Here is a 21,880-nt window from a genome sequence, read left to right on the forward strand (position 1 = left end):
TTATTTCATCTGGTTCTTCATGTCGTTATTTCTGAAAATACTGTAAATGCAAGAACAATATTAAGTTTATTATATTATTTGTTCCTAAAATATACTATCTGATAATGTGACCCTGTTCAACAGTGTTAGTCATGACTTTGAAAAGAGAAGTTAGGAGAACACTTAAAGTTATTTGAATAATTTAATCAAATTTACGATTGACAGGCGACTGAACAATGGTGAGGTCACGAACATTTTTCATCAGTTTTTCATTCATTTTCATATTTATACGGTAGCATACAAATTACCATAAAAGGCACCATAAGATTTGTTTTCCCCATTTCATTTCAATCTCATTAATATAATTAGTAACCAAGACTACAGTAAGTGGACACAAATATCTTGACAGGAGAATTAAACATACAAATTAAAATGAATAAAAACAAGGAGGTGATATTTGGCTTTAAAATGTGAAAAAATTTGAAATGTGATTGGAAAACCAGGTTGCCCTGATGCTAAAGTACATTCACATGTAAAAGCATTCAACATTTTATATAATCACAATACTCACTGATTTTAATCAGGTTTATATTACAGTTGCAAATAGTCTTTGGAAACATGAATGCTCTTTTTTTGCTACCTTGAGCAAGTCAAATTCATATATTGTATGTTCACTATTGAATAGCAAAGCAAGACAACCTAAAATCAATATTCTGTTTAATCGATCTTAAAACACTTATCCATGTCTTGCACAAAAAAAACAAAAAAAAAGGTTAAAATAAATTAAAGGGAATCTGGCCCTTACATTAACGGTTGTTTTAAACACCCACTGTAATGAAGAGCAGCAGTCTAAGTTCGGTTCTCGGAGACTGAACTGCAAAGCGTTTGTGGTTACTAATGTGTGTGTGTGTGGTCGTATAAGCTAATGTAAATGTAAGGTGCATTGATTGACAGCACACACCTCACCAGAGACCCTGAGCAGAGGACCTGCTAACCTGCGGTGAGCTGTGCAACTGAAAAAATACAAAATGGATATAAAAAAAAAACATTAAAAACAAATGTTACACATCTAGAGGGGGAAGTTCAGGGCTTCTCATGCTTTGTACTTCTCCTTTCCTGTTTCACTGATGACACAGATGTGCTGCAAGTCAAAATGCGAGAAGTTTTTAGCAGAAATCGCAGCACAATCAAACAGATGTGTGTTATAATATACAACTATTTGTTTTTAAATTATAAAAGTATTCTAAATGATTAAATGTTGCTACGTACATTTAAATCCCTAAAGTACTCATTGTAGTCAAGTGCATATCCAACCACAAATTTGTCCGGAACCTCAAATCCTACAACTAGAGGAGAAAGGGAGGAAAAGTGGAAGACAATGAAAAACTTTTTTGAACAGGCAATTTCTTGGTCAGTAACATTTTTTTATGTTTTTGAAAGACGTTTCTTATGCTCGCCAAGACTTAGAATACTGTTAAAATAGTAATAATGTAAAATATTATTGCAATATAAAAACTGCTTTTCTATTTGATTATATTTTTAAAAAAAGTAACGTATAGAGTTGAATTTTCAGCAGTCATTACTCTAGTTTTTAGTGTCACATGATCCTTCAGAAATGATTCTAATATACTGATTTGCTGCAAAATAAACATTTCTTATTATTATCAATGTCTTCTGCTTAGTATTTTTCTGGTAACTTATGAAAATGATTTTACTTCAGTGCAGAAAAGTGTTAGTCTGCCACCGTGTGGTCGATAACCAGCATTGCACTATAATAGCCTAGACCAGGGGTAGGCAACGTCGGTCCTGGAGTGCCGATGAGTTTAGCTCCAACTCTGAAAAAAAACTCATCTGCCTGTAGCCCTAGTAATTCTGAAGACCTTGATTAGCTTGTTCAGGTGTGATTAGGGTTGGAGCTAAACTCTACAGGACCGACGTTGCCTACCCCTGGCTTAGACTGATAAAAAAGGAGTGGTCAAAGTAATTGACTTGATTCTCTTTATAAAAAATAAATCAATAAGCTTTAGTCTTTTGAGGCTGTTTGTGCAACCCTACGAAATAATCAGCATGCATCTATTTATAAACATGAATTGTGAGAAGTGAATTGAATCCTAACTATATCAAAGTGGCATGCCAAAAAAGGCTGGAAAGCGTTTTCAGTAATCCACTCACAGTCTGGTCTGTAGCCAACACTCCTTGGTGTCCTCTTCACCAGCAAACTGCAAAGAAAACAAATGACAGGAATATGTTAAGTATACAGAGCCATACAACTTATAAACTCAAAAGTAGGTAGGGGTTTCCGGCATTTGTTGTACTAGTGATCAATAACAGACAAGGGAGTTACTGTACAGAACGTAGCAATATTTACATACAGCTCACAAAGACTGGCGCAATACCTACAAGACGAACAATCTGAGACACACTGTTACCTCCATTTTTATTCATTATATTCATCTGTACCTGGCCACTTTGACCATTTTTGGATTATATTGCTTGAGAAGTTCTAGCAGGGTCTTCATTGTCTTTCCCGTATCAATGATGTCCTAATAAACAGAGTAAAGGTTACATAAACACATTTAACATTTGCTGGCTAATATGAGCTGTTTTAAATATAAATGTAAAAATAAATTTACATATACCTCAACAATCAAGACGTTCTTTGGTGTCAAAGAGAAAGAGAGAAACAGTTTTAACACATGTTGATATGTTTAAGAGACTGAAACAACAGTATTTCATCAGCTACCAGTTGTAATTCGTGTGTTGTTGTTTTTTTTATCATACACTAGCGTTCAAAAGTTAGGGGTTGATAAGAATTTTTTTTTTTTTTTTTTAAAGTCTCTTATGGTTTACCAACGCTGCATTTATTTGATCAAAATACAGTCAAATTAATACTATTGAGAGAATTAATATATTGAGTGTTTTCTATTTGAATATATTTTAAAATGTCATTTATTCCTGTGACGCAAAGCATCATTACTTCAGTCTTCAGTGTCACATGAGCCACATACTCGAGAAACATTTCTTATGTTGAAAACAGTTGTGATCCTTAATATTATTTTATGGAAATCATGATACATTTTTTCATTGAATGATTCTTAATGAATAAATATTCAAAAGAACTTAATTTGAAACAAAATATTTTATAAAATTCTAAATGTGTCACTTCTGATCAGTTCGATGTATCTTCACAGAATAAAAATACAGATTTTATTCTAATAAAGAAATCTAACTGGCCACAGACATGAATTTTGAGATGTAACAGTGTTGACAGTGATGGATTTATTTGTTTGCTTTTACAAATGGTTCATTTTTTTTCTGGTATTTGAGAGCATGTCATAAATGGTCACTGAAAGTGATTTTAGACGTTTGCCTGAAAGATTACAGTGACACAGTGGGGTTGTTTTTATTCACAGAAACATGCTTACCTTTCCTGTAAGTGTGGACAGATCATCTCCGCCAATCACTTTGATGTCACCTGTAGATTGGTCATTCTGTAGTATTTAAAGGCAGAGATTCAGACAATTACACGAGTCAGTCCAGACATTTATGTGTTCTCGTTCCTGAAATAACATCAACACTTAACTTTGATACAAGTCTGTATCGCAAAGCATCGCAAAACAACAATTCATGTTGTCATAGTAACTAAATATACACACTGACAATAAACAAAAAAAAGGGAGCAAGTACCACAGACAGGCCTGACTGAATTTAACATTCATTAAATAGGATGAATGCTTAATAGCCGTACTTGGTAACTCTTGAGGCGGATGAAGTCCACTGTCATGGGAATGGATCGATCGCTGTTGCGATTAAGGGCTTTGATGTAATCCAGCAGGTCAGCAAAAAACTTGTAGCCCCCTTTGAGCACACACAGAGCCACGATATGATGCTCACCCATGTCCTTCATGATATCTCTGGCCAGACGTTCAGTTCTGTAGGAGTCAGGAGAAGCCAATTCGCAATGTCAACAGTCTTCAGGTTGCATGTAATTTGAGGGTCCATTAGGCAAGTAAAGTAAATTTGATGTGGCTTGTACCTGTCCATGATGAGTCCATGTGGAATATACACCCGCTCCAGGTCAGACGCATAATGTTTTGGTATACAGAAGAGGTCCAGGTCATAACCTTGCTCCTCATCACTGATCTAAAATACACAAATGACATCACATCATACCTGTTAGGGCAAAGAACAGAGAGCAGTCTGTTTGACAGATAACATTTTATCTAGCAGACAGAAGGACAAAGCTGAAATAGGGCAGTAGGGGAAAGGTGATCTTTACTTCAACATTATATCCTATTGCCTAAGCAGCTCTGAAATAACACTCACTGGTGAGTTAATGTGCAACAGTGTTCTCAGCAGAAACACCCTTAACCAAAATGACTTTTAAAAAAAGTGCATAGATTATCTATCTGACAGTTTCTTAAGCATATACCCTGGAAGTTCATAGACTAATGTAAGAATACAAGTACTAATACTGTTGCAGTACTGAGTGAGAAAGACAAGCTGTACAAGTGAACACGGATGATAAGGGGTGACGAGTGGAAATGTTAGGCATGTGAGGAGTCTTCCCTTGTGAAAAATAAGTGTGCTTGATTGAACTGAATGTGTATGTGTTGTGCACAAATCTGTACTGGCCGATAATATAATAATGAAATAAAAAGCCACTTAAAAAGGAATACACCCTCATGTCAATCACAAAAGAACATTTTTATAACTATTGGTAACCAAACAGTTGACGGTAGCAATTGACTTCCATAGAATGTTTTCCGTACTATTGAACTCAATGGCTACCAGCAACTATTTGGTTCTCAACATTCTTCAAAATATCTTCTGTGTTTAACAGAAAAAGGAAGTTTGGAAGAAATTGAGGGTAAATTATGACAGAATTTCCATTTCTGAACTATCCCAGAAATGTTACCATGTTTCTAGAATTCCATTTCATTCGAATAGACAAGCTCAGACATCTCCTTACCACTGCTTTTCAGGTATTTGTTTATGTAAGACAGCAGCGTAAAATAAAGCCTTGTGTTCATAAACACACTGAGGTCCACTTTAAATTATACTATGATCATGCATAATAGTATCTTTTATATCAGTGATTGTCAGCCTTTTTGACTCCAAGGCCCCCATTTGCCCAAGACAATGTTTGCAGGACCTCTAAATCTAGGCTGAAATGTACCTCTGGTACTTTTTTTGCATTGTCTGTTTTATGTTGTACATCTTTATTTGTGTGTGCATGTTTTTAAGCCTTTTTAATTAAGACAGTTAATATAACTAAATGTAATAATTTTAAGACTTGCCCTTGGGTTGAGAACAATTGAAGAATGTAATAGTCAACAATCTAATTCAGGGGTGGCGAACGTCGGTCCTGGAGAGCCGCAGCCCTGCAGAGTTTTGCTTCAACCCTAATCAAACACACATGGACAAGCTAATCAAGGTCTGAAGGGTTACTCTAAAGCTACATGCAGGTGAGTTTTAATTAGGGTTGGAGCTGAACTCTGCAGGGTTATCAATAGACATGGCTGTGATCAGACACGGATTTTAAAGCCTAGTGTGCAATGGCTGCATGCCAACGTTTAGTTCCTCATATTGCTGCTGGAGCATGCGTTACGCAAGTCTGTGTGCTCTCAGGTCTAGTGAGCCGTAGTTCACAATAATACAATTCCTGCTTTAGACTCATGTCTTTTCTCATCTGTATTATAATATTGAACCATTTTTGTGCATCAAGAAATGTTGCCTGAGGCAAATAAATTGGTGTTTATTTGACCTCGTCAGGTGACAGAATTCCCAGAGATTTAAGTCAAAAGTATGATTGAACGTGCCTAAAGGATGATGAAAAATCATCAATAAAAGAATCATGAACGTGGACCACATGACTTGTGCACTATATTACATGCTATATGAAGTCATGCAGTACAGATTATATGAAGAACAGACCTAAATTTAAACCGCTATCTGTTGAAGATAATGAAATCCACCCTAGCTCGCCTTGCCGTTCATCATACTATGTGAGAAAAGCAATGTCCTTATCATAAACAAACAGTATGTTGGAATTAGATATTTTGAAGATCTAAGAGAACAGTTGCTGGTCCCCCTTGACTTCCAGTATGAAAAAAAAAAATTAAATACAGGACGTCAACAGAAAAAAGGCATACAGGTTTAAAAAAGTGGAGGGTGATTAAATGGCAGAATTAATTTGTGAACTTTCCCTTTACAATGCTTTAGGAAAAACATCCTAATTGATTCTTTCAAAAATCAGAATGGTTTGGTTCTCATGTTAAATCACAGATCTGTTTGCACCAGTTAATAAATAACCAGAGGTACATATTTTCAGTGAATACTGGCTTAGACCTTGTGTGTCCTTCAAGTTGTTATTGTGTGATTTCAGAAGACTTGGACACACTTTTAGGTGATTCTACAGCCTTCTGAGGCTTGATATCTTCTCTCACTATTCATTGTCCCATGGAAAATGCTGACCAAAAAACTGCAGGAAAAAGTGAAGGTATACTGACTGGATCGTAACAACATGAGAATGAGGTCAGAACTGACCGATAGATTTTTTCTTCTTCTTCTTTGAACTGTTCCTTTAAGAGAGTAGCGCACCTTTCGATTAATTAATAAATCCAGTCACGTATTACAAAGCGTGGATGGGTCTGTCTAAAATTATACCCTCAAGATAATATCTTAATCTAGGGCGAAGGAAGATGATTGACTCCCCTGAGTCTCTTTGAACAAAGCTGGGTGTCATTTTCATCAGCTCACTACAGCATCCTGCTAGGGGTGTGCGATATACATAGTCTGGGATAATATTGTAATTGTTGTTTCAACGATGAGCAATTTGACATTATCCAGTATTTTGCAAAAACCAAACAAAACATCTAAGTTAGGGAGTGCATGCATGCATTACGTGATGAAGTCTAGTGGGTTAAATCGTGCACGCGCGCATTTAGTGTTCTTTCACTGCATGATTTAGTATTAAAATGCATTAATGATCGCAAAATTCTGATATGGGGGGCAGAAAAATGTATATTTATATAATTTCATATAGTTAAAATCACATGAGGAGTGCAGTTTTTTTTCTTCAAAACTCATTACAAATGCGATTCATTTTATACAACAGTTCAATAAACAATATATAATTTGAACTTCAAATATCAGCATTCAGTGTTGTTTAAAATACCAAGACATTATGCATTTGTAACTGCAGGTTAAAGAACTCATGTCCCTCTGAGCTGCATTAAACAATGTAAATGCATCTAAATGCCACTAATTTTGTCGTTTGGTAACAGCCTAAATGTCTATATGCCTAAATGTTTATATGAAAAGATTAACTTCTATCACTGATGTGAACTGACCTCACAGAATATGAAGAATATCAAAACCTGCATAGTCTAATATCAGCACAATAACACTCGGCAAAAAAATTCAATATCGCACACCCCTACATCCTGCCCACAAAGCCACATTTATCACTTTACGTTTACAACAAACGGAAACTAACAGCGCTTTTTGACGTGAACGCATAACTTAATCGTCCATTTTCACCCACTCGTCAGGGCATCTGATAAATCATAAAACCAAAATACAATAGAGCATCTGCAGCGTTTCTCTAAAGTCTGTTGCTCAGTTTCCACTGACGTTAGTCTCGTGCAGAAATGAATGGGCTGCATCACATGTGCTAAACGCGTGCTTTCCTTCCAGGCCCCTACACTTCACGCAATATTTATTAATTGCCAAATACACTTCTGTATGCAAACCTGACAATTTCTTAGGATAAAAGTGCTACCTCAAAGCGAAAAAATATTAAAACACACTTCCTAATTATTCGTTAGGGTACAGTGACTAAGTAATGAAGTGTCGCGCTCCGGTGTAACGTTAAATAATTGAAGTGTGTACAGTAACACCTACCACCACACAGGGGCTGGTAGACGCCATGTCCGTCCCGACTCAGCTGCTGCAAACGTCCTCGATTCTGATGAGAAAGGCCGAGCGTAGTTGTAGTCTCAATTTCACCTTTAAAGGACTGAAGGAGCACAATCCTGTAAACTTCCGCACATTACGCTGTGGGTGTTTTCGCACTAGAAGAGGACTAGAGCCTGTCGACCAATCAGCGTTCAGCAGCGACGACGCACACAAATCACGTTCTAATTTTAAAGTGATAGACCCGCCAATGTACTGTGCATTAATTTGAGTAAGGACATAATTAAATACTAAATTAAAATAAATATTAACGGCGATAGTCAAGCCCCAGTTAAAAAAAAAAAAAAAAATTGTATATATATATTATATATATATATATATATATATACACACACACACACATATATACACATATATACACACACATACAAATAATAGTCAGCTACACCGAATTCCCAGCCAAGATGCGTCACTGTATAGTTTTGGATGGGGAAAAATTGCTATTTGGGTAACAGCCACTAGGTAACGCATCGGTAGCGCGGCCGCCATTTTGGAGTGAAAATTTAAACTGGATAACGTTACAGAAATAGAATAACAACGAAAGAGACGTCAAAGTGGAATAAAGGAACGCAATGTTGGGCAATCAGTGTGATAGTTTTCCCAAAGACAGGTAATTATTCACAAAAGTGTAATATTGTGTGTTTTGAAGTGGGACGTAGCACTGTCTTATACGCCTGCTGTCTTTAACTGCGGTCAGGCCAGCCTCCACTTTCAAAAACACGTCATTCTAGCCGCCGCGTTATTTTGTGATGCGCGATAAATATTTGTTATCTGTAAACACACAGTTATAAAAATAAAAACCCGTCTCCACAAAAAAAAAAAACTCCGTTTCCATACACCACTTTTAATTCAGATTAATAATCCACATGCCCCAGGGTGTCTCTCAACCAGCTTCAAGAGGATCTGATGTTGCATTACAAAATAAAAGACTCACATTACCGGTTTTGTCTTTGATTTTAGATGGCTCTAAAAAGGAAACTCCCCGTTTCCACAGACCAGTTTCAATTCGGATTAATAGTCCACTACCCCAGGGTGTCACTCAACCAGTCTCAAGACAATCTGATGTTGCATTACAAACTAAAAGTTCTCCAAAAACTCATGAACATTTTTTTCTTTAAATTCAGATTTACCCTTGTGAACATCTAGCGCGCTCTCTGAATGAGCCATCAGCAATCAGCCATCCAGATAGTTTAGAACGTGGACTCGGTTCATTCATTTCGTAAACGTGTGTGGCCAGTTAGCGCAGGTCCAGAATAGGGCGGTGTTTCTTTCTTGGGAACCAGAAAATAACGACTGTAAAACCCACTCTCGCGTTCTTCTGGATGAACTACCTCTATCTCCTCTTTTTCCAGGAGGCTGTGAATCTCAGCTCTCAGAAAAGAGGCATTTTGGGTCTGAACTGCAAACATCACCACGCCGTTGAAGCGGGGTGGTATGTGGGCAAACTGCAATGTGTGTACCCTTTTTCTATAATATTCATGACTCACCTTGACGTGCTTGGCAATGCTCTCCACTTTTCTGCATAGAGTGCGAGAGGTTTCATAGTGTGATGTGATCTCCCGCTGACGGGGGGCCATGAGCCGTCCGCACAGCGAGTGTGGTTGTTTCATTTTTATTGCACAACAATCAATAGAACAACTTAGAACATTCTTGTTGCCCGCAACAGGCAATGGTGCGGGGGGGGGAACACAAGGAAAATTGAGACGTGCAGACTTAGACGTCTTCGGTGCTGAACTGCAGGTTCCTCTTCCTTCCCTGTTCGTCAGGAACGCAGCTGCGCTTTCAGGGTCTGGATTCCCGATGGCCGGGGACCCTGCCGTTTAGGGAAGGGGTAACGGGTAGAACAATGCTCCTTGGGGCTGACCGAAGGCTCCTGCTCAGTCCGTGATCTAGATGACGAGCACTGTGCCGAGGATTCCACTGAGCTGCCGAAGAGGCCGGAGGGGTTGACGGGGGCGTTAAGGAGGACCGTCTCTGCGTCCTTCATGTCTGTCAGTGTCAGCCAGAGGTGGCGGTTTAACAAAATGAGGCTCCCCATCGCGCGACCAATCGACTGAGCCGTTGACTTTGTAGCTCGGAGGGCAAAATCAGTGGCGCAGCGAAGCTCTTTGAAGATCTCGGGATCTGGGCCACGCTCGTTCATCTGCTTTAACATTTTGGCCTGGAAAACTTGTAGCACAGCTATCGTATGGAGGGCTGAAGCTGCTTGGCCGGCTGCTATATAGGCCTTTCCAGCTATATTAGTGGTTGTGCGGCACGCATTATTGGAGTATTGGAGAATCGAGGACTTAACTTTGAGGTAGACATGGGTGGCCACCACTTCCTCCAAAGGGCGAAAATTTGCATATCCGAGTGCATCGGCGCCCTCGACCGTGTTGAGGAGTGCTGGTTCAGAGATGGGAGCATGAGCCGAATATGGGGCGTGCCACATCTTCGATACTTTCGCGTATACTTTGGGGAAAAAGGGGGCTGGTCTTTGGAAGCTCGTGGTATGACGGCAGCCAGGCTGGAGGAACCACTCGTCCAGCCTGCCGCGTTCTGGCTTGGCAGGAGGAGCCCACTCCAGCTCGAGATCCTCCACTACCTTGGACATGAGGCGGATGAATTCCTCGTCTGCATGGACGGCCTCACGGAGATGCGATGCGGGAAAACTGTCTTCATCTGGTCCTCGGCGCCAAAGGGGGGGTGGAGGCCCGCGTTGACATACTCCACCGGGGAGTTATATGCACGCACTTGAACGCCATTGGCTATTGCAATGCAATAGCTTTATTCAATAAGGCTTCAGTATTCCAGGAGAAAGGTGTTTCCCCCAAAGCGTCAGCTTCTGACGCGACGTCGAGAGACCGAAATTTTTTGGAGGGGTTAAATTTGTTCTTCACACTAGAATTTCTTTATCATATTTACACTTTAGCGACCAGAACGCAATAAACCCAGTAGGATACATTAAAAAAAAACCCAAAAAAAAACACCTACATTAATAGTTCTTTTGTTGATTTTGATTGCTTTCATTGTCCTCATTTGTAAGTTGCTTTGGATAAGTCTCTGCTAAATGACTAAATGTAAATGTACATTAAGAATAAGATCTTTTTCACAAGCAGTAGGTTAGGATTGCCACATTTATATTGACATTTAAATGTTTAAACACTTAATTGAAACATTTGATAGCCACAAGGATCTGTCTTAGGTCCTCTGCTATTTTCAATATACATGTTGCCTCTTGGTAATATTATTAGAAAATACGGGATTAGTTTTCATTGTTATGCTGATGATACTCAACTATATATGTCAACAAGACCAGATGAAACTTCTAAACTAAGCTAATAGATTGTGTAAAAAATGTAAAAGATTGGATGACCAATAATTTCCTCCTATTAAATTCAGATTAGACAGAGATATTACTTATTGGACCAAAAAAACAGTACACAGAATCTCTTGGATTACAATTTACAACTAGACGGATGCACTGTCACGTCCTCTAAAGTAAAAAATCTGGGTGTTATATTAGACAGCAACTTGTCCTTTGAAAATCATATTTCCCATGTTACAAAAACAGCATTCTTCCATCTTAGAAACACTGCCAAGCTTCGAAACATGCTACCTGTTTCTGATGCAGAAAAGCTAGTTCATGCATTCATGACCTCTAGACTGGACTATTGTAATGCACTGCTAGGTGGTTGTCCTGCATCTTCAATAAACAAACTACAGATAGTCCAAAATGCAGCGGCTAGAGTTCTTACCAGGTCAAGAAAATGATCATATTACCCCAATTTTACAGTCTCTGCACTGGCTACCTATTAAGTTCCGTATTAAATCACTTAAATCTAATCTAGGGATGTAACAATTACCGGTTTCACGATAAATCATAATAAAATTCCCCACGGTTAGCATTACACTTTCATATTTTAATTGTTAAAACCGTATTCGATTACCACGATTTGAACAACTCACGATAAATAAATACGGTCCAGCATAAAGCACAGTTTTAAGTAACAGTCTCACGTGCGCACAGCAGCAGAGTAGTTTTGTTTCGAGTGAAAATAGGGCAGAAAAGCTGGGAGGTTTTAAGAGTTCTAAGGGAATCATACAAATGAATATATAAATGAATTATATGAATGTACCTCTGAAGGTTCTGACTGTCTTCAGAAACGATTCGATGGCATTTTGTTTTCATCTTCGCTCCATGTAATACATAAAGGAAGTGTTCTTAATGGCAATACTGCTTTATTCACGGAGTTTACGGGAAACCGCGGTTATTCAGCTTTTCCCTGTTTTTTACAGTCAATAAATACCTGCTGTCAGTGTGTGGATTTACAGAGACTTATTTTTACATTCAGCCTGTGTGCAATTTGACCGAAAACTGACCGAATTTGCATCCCCTGCTGTAACTTTTGACCGGTTTATGAAAAACAAGCTTATGGGGATTCTACACATTTAAACAATTCAGGCAAGTCATCTAGAATTATTTATGGAGCAGATAAAATAATCATTTATTAATCAATTATCATTTTTGACTTGGCCCTTTTCTTTATTTAAAGGCTGAAATGTGAGGTTTACCTTTAAATGAAACTCTTTAAAAGCTTTATTTGAACATTTACATTAGATATTTGAACATGCTATTAAACTGTTGTCAGTCAAATTGTCATTTAAAACATCAAACATCATTGGTAACGTAATTGTTTTAGTGATTATGCAAACAAAAAGTCATTTTATTTGTTGTTTGTTTATTTTTAAATATAAAACTTGAAGTTATTTGTGGGTCGGTACTTTTTGAATATCTCCAGCACATTTTAACAATACCGTGATAATACTGATAACCGTGATAATTTTGGTGACTATAATCGTGATAAGAAATTTACATACCGTTACATCCCTAATCTAATCATTATAATAAAATCAAGAATATATTTTGCATTAAGCTTTTTCCTCAAACAATAACTTCAACTATACTGAACAAAATTATAAACGCAACACTTTTGTTTTTGCCCCCATTTTTCATGATCTGAACTCAAACATCTAAGACTTTTTCTATGTACACAAAAAGCCTATTTCTCTCAAATATTGTTCACAAATCTGTGTTAGTGAGCACTTCTCCTTTGCTGAGATTATCCATCCACCTCACAGGTGTGGAGAATCAAGATGCTGACTAGACAGCATGATTATTGCACAAGTGTGCCTTAGGCTGGCCACAATAAAAGGCCACTCTAAAATGTGCTGTTTTACTGTATTGGGGGGGGGGGGGTGACCACCATTTGCCTCACGCAGTGCAACACATCTCCTTCGCATAGATTTGATCAGGTTGTTGATTGTGGCCTGTGGAATGTTGGTCCACTCCTCTTCAATGGCTGTGCGAAGTTGCTGGATATTGGCAGGAACTGGTACACACTGTCGTATACGCCGATCCAGAGCATTCCAAACATGCTCAATGGGTGACATGTCCGGTGAGTATGCTGGCCATGCAAAAACTGGGATGTTTTCAGCTTCCAGGAATTGTGTACAGATCCTTGCAACATGGGGCCGTGTATTATCATGCTGCAACATGAGGTGATGGTCGTAGATGAATGGCACAACAATGGGCCTCAGGATCTCATCACAGTATCTCTGTGCATTCAAAATGCCATCAATAAAATGCAACGGTGTTCGTTGTCCATAACATACGCCTGCCCATACCATAACCGCCACCATGGGCCACTCGATCCACAACGTTGACATCAGCAAACCGCTCACCCGGACAACGCCATCCACGCTGTCTGCCCTCTGCCCTGTACAGTGAAAACTGGGATTCATCCGTGAAGAGAACACCTCTCCAAAGTGCCAAACGCTATCGAATGTGAGCATTTGCCCACTCAAGTCGGTTTACGACGACGAACTGCAGTCAGGTAGAGACCCCGATGAGGACGACGAGCATGCAGATGATCTTCCCTGAGACGGTTTCTGACAGTTTGTGCAGAAATTCTTTGGTTATGCAAACCGACTGTTGCAGCAGCTGTCCGGGTGGCTGTTCTCAGATGATCTTGGAGGTGAAGATGCTGGATGTGGAGGTCCTGGGCTGGTGTGGTTACATGTGGTTTGCGGTTGTGAGGCCGGTTGGATGTACTGCTAAATTCTCCGAAACGCCTTTGGAGACGGCTTATGGTAGAGAAATTAACATACCTAAAGCATACCTGTGCAATAATCATGCTGTCTAATCAGCATCTTGATATGCCACACCTGTGAGGTGGATGGATCATCTCGGCAAAGGAGAAGTGCTCACTAACACAGATTTAGACAGATTTGTGAACAACATTTGAGAGAAATAGGCCTTTTGTGTACATAGAAAAAGTCTTAGATCTTTGAGTTCAGCTCATGAAAAATGGGGGCAAAAACAAAAGCGTTGCGTTTATAATTTTGTTCAGTGTATATTTCAAAGCATCTGCCTTCCAGGATGACTCTTATTTTGAATTACTGCCACCAAATGGAAAACTGAAAACAAAGCACATAACGCCGGTGTGGAACATCTGCATATACGGAGCAAAAAATAAATAAATAAATATCTAGAAAGAAAGAAAGAAAGAAATAAAGAAAGAAAGACCACCACGTGAGACGAAGTAAAGAAAAGTGCATGCTAGCCAATATTCTTTAATCCTGACCTGTACTATAAAGAAAACCACAGATATCCAATAGGACTCATGAGTATAATACAGTAATAAAATATAATACATGTTGCAAGAGAGAAAAAAAAAGAGGTAAAGACAGTTTCATGAAGGCGGCGGCTTATTAAACGTCATAGTATGGAGGAGATGCACTATAAACAGTTGTAGGGCAGTCTATTTCAGAGTGTGTCCAGTCAAAGAGCAGTTTGCCAAAGAGGAAACTGGAGGTGCAAGCACAAACAGATGACACTGTTCCAGCCATCCAATCATATGGTTTGAGTATTAATATACCATATGTTTATATAAAACCTATCCAGCTATGTTATAGTTTACACTGCAGTAACATATTGATAGCATTTGATAATGAACTTACATTCTCATTCACAATGTCCATGAAATACTGTCAAAGAGAGGAAAACTGAAATTGTCAGATATTGTGAGCTGGCCCCTAGTTTCTAGTTGAGGATTATACAAAAATATGTCTTTTATCCGCTTCATATCATGTCTTCAATCTTCATGCACCATCTGAAAAAAGACAGTACTTTAATCTTCCTCATGCCCACTGATCAAAATATCACATTTGCCTGGTCCTGAATAAGTACCAAATTCTGTCATGGCAGACTGAACATCACACTGTAACAAGAACATCCAAATGAGTCACTGTATCATGTACAATGACTAGTGTTGACATGAATTTCCCTTCCAAGGACACATGCTGTATGCAGAATCTCACCTAGTTGCCATTGAGCTGCGGTGGAGGATCTGCTCTGTTGTCAATAGCAGCTCTCGCTTTACTGCGACTTTCTCTTTCCTCATCTTCCTCATCCCTTTCCTCATTTCCACTGTGATTCTTACAATAAAGCCTGGTAAGAACAACAATTTTCATGTTATACTGTAAAACTAAAGCACATACCTGTAAACTGGCCGAAATGGTCTTGCCAGATTAATCATTTAAATGAATAATGAAAACAAACATACTTGTAAATGCCTCTAGCCATATTCTCTATGTATTTGGCCTTGTCTTGCAGGCCACAGTTATAATGGTAGGTCTTTACGCAGGCTTTTATCTCACATCCAATGGTTGCTCCAAGCTGGGCACATAGCGTGCATTTCTGAAATTAACAAAAATGACCAAAATACATTAGTTGACCGTATGAATTAATATACCCAAAACATTCTGAAAACAAAGAATAATATTTAAATAAACTGATATTTTGGTGTAAACCTATAGCAAAATAGTTGAGAAATTCTATATTAAACTAATACAGAATTAAATTAATTATATTTTACGGAGCCAGCACATGACATGCAGAAAAAAAAAAAAAAAAACTAAGTCGTGCAAACTACATTTGTTCCACTTCCTTTCTGCATTCTCATAAACCTGTTGCTGCTGTTACAGTATGTTATGGACAAAGACACTGGGTTACACACACATTCTCAAAAGCCTTGCAGCATTACATGGAATCATTTTAAGTGAGACGCATCTACATCAGTTTATAAGAATGCAGTCAGGAAGTAGAAAACATTATTTTGTGCACACAATTTACTAAAATGAGGGAATTCATTATTTTCCCTCTGCTTGTCATGTGCAGGGCTAGTAATATTTATAAATAAAAAATAAAAATATCACCATTCTTTTTCCTCTCTTGATTTCCTGGATAACTGTTTTAATGTCAAAATTCCCAAATTCGGCACGTGAGGTGGTGGTTAGCTGGACGGTACCCGAAGAAAAAAGCTGTTACAAAAATAGAATAGAAGTTTTCAGAATAGGTGTTTTAACAGATCAGGCAGAATCAAATGTTTCCAACCTAGAACACGAAAATAACAGAGGAAAAAAAATAGACGTTTACAATACTAAATATCTTGTATATTTGAGATAATATTTGTTTAACAAATATAAAGTTTCAATGTGATTTATCAAAACAGTTAAGAGTTCAATAGAGCACCCAAAAAGGATCATTTGCTGAAAATGTACTCACCTTCAGGCCAACCAAGATTAAATGAGTTTATTTCTTCATTGGAATAGATTTGGAAAAATTTAGCATTACATCACTTGCTCACCAATGGATCCTCTGAAGTGAATGGGTGCCGTCAGAATGAGTGTGTCTACAGCAGACGCAAACATTGTCGCTCTGTTTTTGCTTGATCTGCATACATTTCTCACCTGATTCAGACAACACAACTTTTTTCACAAGAGAAAGCAATATTATGGGAAGAAAACTCGTATTTTAGCTAGGGGTGCACCGATCGAGACGAAATCCAAATCCGATATTCTGCATATACTATTTTGTGTTATATATTTTTCCCATTTGTTATTTTTTCTTTATAAGAAAGTTGTCTATATTTAGTAGATTGTGTGTAACACACAAAAGAGTGATGATCAGTTTAACACACATTGAGGTATAGAAATTCTACACTGATGATATAAAAAAAAAAACTGCGCTGTATCGGATCGATATCGGTTCTTAAAAAGTGGTATCGAGCCACCCCTAATTTTAGCCAGAAGCAACAGTTTGAAGTTAAAAACATCTCAAAGATGGCTTTTTTTTTTTTTTAACAAGCATGCATTTTTTTTTGCTTCACAAGATCTTAGTAATTGATAGACTGGAGTTGTGTTGATTACTTGTGGATTATTGTGATGTTTTTATCAACATTTTGAATTTATTCTGATGGCACTCATCTATCCATTGGTGACCAGATCTGTTCCGATGAAGAAACAAACTCATCTACATCTCGGATGGCCTAAAGGTGATTTTGGGTAAACTATTCCTTTAAGAAATAAAACTCTTCATTTGTTGTTTAAAGACTCATTGTTTTTCAGGATTGAAGAAGCCATACCATGCATTTGTAGTGGGCAGCAACCTTCTTGGCATTGTCCGAGTGGAGCACACCGCGCATTTCATTCTCTTCTTCACCAGCATGACAGAAGCCACAGCGAAGGCCTGAATCACTGGGGCTGCCTCTCAGAGGAGACCGGTCCCGCTGCGGCACGCACAAACACACGATAATTAGCATTAATCGATTTTCACCAACCACTGATACTCTGAAGCTTGTGTCAAATCACTTGCAATCCCTCATTTGGATTAAATATGGGTTATATCAGAAAAAGTAGATAAAGTGGCCTACATGTGAGGAGCTCTCCGTGTCATCATTGCCTTGCGATGAGGTGGACCGAGTGTCATCTGACTGTCCGCGTGACACACCTCTAATTCTGCTTTTCTCGAAACGCCCCCTGCCCCTGCTCCTCGGTGGAGATGAATCCGAGTCATTGGCCGCAACTCCCTGTTCATCTGGGAATAAGAGCAAATCACTAATAAATGCAATGAATCACAAGCAGGTATTCAACATCCAAGTATAGACAGCTAGTTACCATCACTGCCATCTTGAGAGGAATCTCTGTGTTTGCGACAGTAAACCCTAATTTGCAAAAATAAAGAAGATTAAAGTCATATAGTTACAAAACAGAAGCAGTTTTGCGATAAGTGGCATCATCATATTGCTTACAGGTAAATGCCTTGGGAGGGATTCTCCTTTGTCTGGGCCTTGTCCCATAGAGCGCAGTAGTAGTGGTACGTCCGCCTACATGTCTTTACATCACAGCCGATGGTCGCCCCAGGCCGGTGACAGGAAGTGCACATCTGAACAGGAAATCAGCACATGAGATAAAAAAGCTGTTTGTTCATTCTCTATTTTCAGCCTAAATGAAGAACAGAATTGTATGAGAGCTGCTGGTCTGGATGCTTACTAGTTTATTTCCTCTTTTTATCTCCTTCTTTATGTCTTCAATAGAAAAGCCTCCAATGTTTTCACTGTCTGAGTGAGATGTGACCAAGGCTGATGAAAAAAGCTGAGTAAAACAATCAAGCGTCAAATGTTAAATAAACAAGATGCCAAATACATACGTTTTTATACTTTTTATATATATATATATATCAATATTTATAACACATCTGGTCATGCACTATTCATATTCCCTAAGATTATTTTTGTGAAACTACGAAAATAAATATGTATAGCTAAGAGCGCTTTATTCACCCATTTTAACACCTATAAAAGAAGACAAGCTTATGGTCAGCTGATGTACCATGCACTTGTGATGGGCGGCCACCCTGTGGTTCTCAGACACCAGTAATTGTCCACACTCCTTGTCCCGGTTGGTTCTACAGAAGGCACATTTTCGAAGACGTGCTGAAGCTCCTTTTCTCTGTCCTGACATGACCAGTTTTCACACACTCCACCTCTCCTCTGTTTTAAAGACAGAACATTGTAACTGAACTGCAGTGTACTTGGAGGAAGAGGGCAGATTATTTTTTTGTGGTTCAGACTAGTAAAAAAACAAGCTTCTAAGCTTTGTGTGAGCGTACAGAGCAACAGATGGCTAAAATGCAAGTTAGTCATTTTTTTAAAGACTCCTACATCTGTCATTGAATCACTCTATATGGTAGAAATATAATATAGATTAGACAGATGGTTGTGGTTAGTTTCTGTTCCATTGAGGTATTTGTTTGGTTTAAAAAATTTCCCCAAAAAGCAAATACGTGACCAAATACTTCCAGATGTCTTTATTACAAAAGAGTCTATAACGAATTGTTTGATAAATAATATAAATAGAAAAATGTTTTGAATGAATACTCATTTAAATTACGCATCTACATAGAAACACTTACTGGAAAAACAGCGTGTTATAGAATCACACTTTTCCAAAATTTTTCAATTTGAGATTTTAAGCAGGAAGTACAAAAGAAAAAAAAAAATTAACTGAGGTCCAGAGCACCCCCGGGGGCCAAAAAGGGTTAAAGGTGGTCAGATTTGTTTTTCTTCCAAGCAATATTTACTTAAAAAAAAAAAAAAAATAGTTTGCACCAAGATGCACTTAAAAAGACAATTTAACACATTTACCAACATTTACATAATTATGGTTTCATGCTGCCTTCAAAAGATTGGTCAGAATTTGAAATCATTACAAAACATTTACTACTAAACACAAGGATATAAATAAAACAAATATGCATACAGTTTTAAAAGTGAATCTTACAGATAACATAATACATTAGCATATTATTGGTAATATAAGTCTGTATAACAGCAGGCTTACAAAACATGAGGATATATGCCTGCCTTCATATTTTAGGAGTGGGTCCCCTGGTAAGGGAGCTAATCCTGTTTGAGGGTCCACAAGATTTAAAACTAGATTATAAAACCTTACTATAAGCAAGAGGCACTAAATAACCTACATAGTTTAACTAAATATTATCAACAACTTTATCTCTGGTTGTTGTGTCACTCTAACACAAAATCTAGATTTAATCACACAAACCTATATTAAAATAATCTTTTTGAACACACACTTCTATTGTCAAAAAAATAATGTAGGGAAAGTACATGGGTGGCGTATTGAAACACTGCAATGCCAATAGGAATCTCTAACCGAGTTCACAAAACACCTCTCGCGCAGCATGGCTAGCCCACCAGTTTTATCCAAAAGCGGAAAAATCCCAAATTTATCTGGTACGATTATTAATCCATCATTCGTGTACTGTTCTAAAATGGATAGCGTGTTGTTTAGAGTCGCGATGGCTTTACCCGCCTTCGCGCTGCCATGATAGCAGAGAAGCGTCGCGGTGCAACACTAACAGCAACGCATGACCGAGCGACACTGTATCGAGCAGAACAGCTGATACAACCTGCTCAGAAGTCTCAACGAACCTCTCCAAAACGCACAAGGAAACACACAGCATCCCTCACGACGTGTTCATAAATAAGGGAGGAGGAGGATATACAGGCCCGCGACAAAGGGCTTGTTTTGCTCTTAAAAACTCTTTCACTTTCCAGTGAATATGAACTACTATAAGACTGTGTCAAATCTGGTGCCCCCCTTTAGATGAAATAAAGATGTGTACATCTATATAAGTGTACCTATTAAGGCCCACATTATATGGTGGCTACAACAATACTGAGGAGCACAAATGTGCGTAAAAAAAAAACAATCTGAACTTCTGGGGATGACTGTAAACCATTATTTGGTTTTTATAACACATTGTTCGCTGCAGGATTACATGTGGAGACCCGCCATATGAAATTAATTTACATATCGCAACGAAAAGACCTAGCTAGTCCCGACAATTGCTCCACTCACCCCGTTCCTTTTCTAGCTCTAAAGCTGTGCATTGCGGTGTCTGTGTGACATATTGTAAGCTCTTACCGCTGCTGTGTTGAATGGGGGATAGATTTAGAGCGCGTGCTCTCGCTCTTCCTCTCGCTAAGCTTTGAGAGCCTTCGCGTGACGTCGCTCGCTGCAAAAAGCATGTTTGTCCGACATTGAAGCAAGCGCGCACGCCCATTACGTACTGTGGTCACCGTCAAGATAGCTTGAGGAATAGGCCTTGGCTAGCAAATATACAGAGTTGCATAATGAATGCACTGACAAAATCGTGCATGAATAAACATTTTATAAAATATAAATATTTTTTATTTTTACACACACAATTATTTTAAACTTAAAATTATTATTATTATTTTTTTTGCACCAAAACTAACCTTTCGCAATTTTGTAAATAGTAAGTTAAGGAAGAAAGTATTGCTATACATAACCTTTAATCAAATACCTACCTGCATATTTACCAAAATGCTGAGCCAAACGTATAAATGTAAATGTAGTTAAACAAATACGAGACCATGAGGTCCCTTTGCAATACTCACAAATGACTTAATCTTTTTGGGAAAACACGGGCCTTTAACACATTAAAGATCCATTCACACCAAACGAGAGAGAGGGAGATTAAAAAAAATTATCCTGCATAACCACATCCGTATATAGATTTTTATATTATTATTATTTTTACATTTTGTATATTTTATTTTATGTTTTTATCTCTTTACCAGGACAAATTCTTCAGTCTGCTTGTAAATGATAACTATAAATTACATAAGGATTCCGTTTAGCTATCAATTTATTAATTGTTTATCAACTGGAAGAAAATGGTTCCTCTGTGTTATCTTTATAGCTGTGGTGTTCACTTCTCTATTGTAGAATTATAACGATTATTTAAACTTCATTGTTATCATTATGGTTATCCTACTTGGTGTGAACAGGCCTTAAAATATGAAAATAACTTTTGAGATTAAAATGATATACACTTACATGAAGTGAACATTGTAGCCTTCTAGAAAAAGATGCATTATTTTACATGGAGCGGGTCACTCCTTCATGGGTGCAGCCATGTTGATCACATGACCAGAGGTAATACTGCTAATGTTTAGCTACTTTATATAACATTTTTAGAAAGTGCTAT

General features: G+C 38.0%; 2 protein-coding genes across 4 annotated transcripts; both read right to left on the reverse strand.

Annotated features, from left to right (window-relative positions):
* Window positions 1-167: 167 nt before the first annotated feature.
* On the reverse strand, window positions 168-8,077 carry LOC306883375 (hypoxanthine-guanine phosphoribosyltransferase-like). The gene is made up of 9 exons (XM_079438579.1): window positions 7,888-8,077; window positions 4,016-4,122; window positions 3,728-3,911; window positions 3,405-3,470; window positions 2,619-2,636; window positions 2,440-2,522; window positions 2,152-2,198; window positions 1,249-1,325; window positions 168-1,120 (listed from the first exon to the last, which is right to left on the reverse strand). Exons 1-9 carry the CDS (start codon window positions 7,912-7,914, stop codon window positions 1,073-1,075), a joined length of 657 nt encoding a protein of 218 aa, XP_079294705.1. The 5' UTR covers window positions 7,915-8,077; the 3' UTR covers window positions 168-1,072.
* A 6,468-nt stretch (window positions 8,078-14,545) lies between these two features.
* LOC306883374 (PHD finger protein 6-like) lies at window positions 14,546-20,954 on the reverse strand. 3 transcript variants are annotated; one of them, XM_079438576.1, is made up of 11 exons: window positions 20,791-20,954; window positions 18,673-18,833; window positions 18,334-18,435; window positions 18,093-18,226; window positions 17,959-18,005; window positions 17,715-17,878; window positions 17,427-17,570; window positions 16,219-16,323; window positions 15,567-15,700; window positions 15,322-15,451; window positions 14,546-15,113 (listed from the first exon to the last, which is right to left on the reverse strand). In XM_079438576.1, exons 2-10 carry the CDS (start codon window positions 18,802-18,804, stop codon window positions 15,322-15,324), a joined length of 1,092 nt encoding a protein of 363 aa, XP_079294702.1. In that variant the 5' UTR covers window positions 18,805-18,833; window positions 20,791-20,954; the 3' UTR covers window positions 14,546-15,113. The 3 variants fall into 3 exon arrangements, with proteins under 3 accessions (XP_079294702.1, XP_079294703.1, XP_079294704.1); XM_079438577.1 differs by having other exon boundaries at window positions 20,725-20,806; XM_079438578.1 differs by lacking the exon at window positions 16,219-16,323 and having other exon boundaries at window positions 20,791-20,927.
* Window positions 20,955-21,880: the final 926 nt, after the last annotated feature.

This window comes from Barbus barbus (genome assembly GCF_936440315.1).
Source record: "Barbus barbus genome assembly, chromosome: 17".
Lineage (NCBI taxonomy): Eukaryota > Metazoa > Chordata > Actinopteri > Cypriniformes > Cyprinidae > Barbus > Barbus barbus.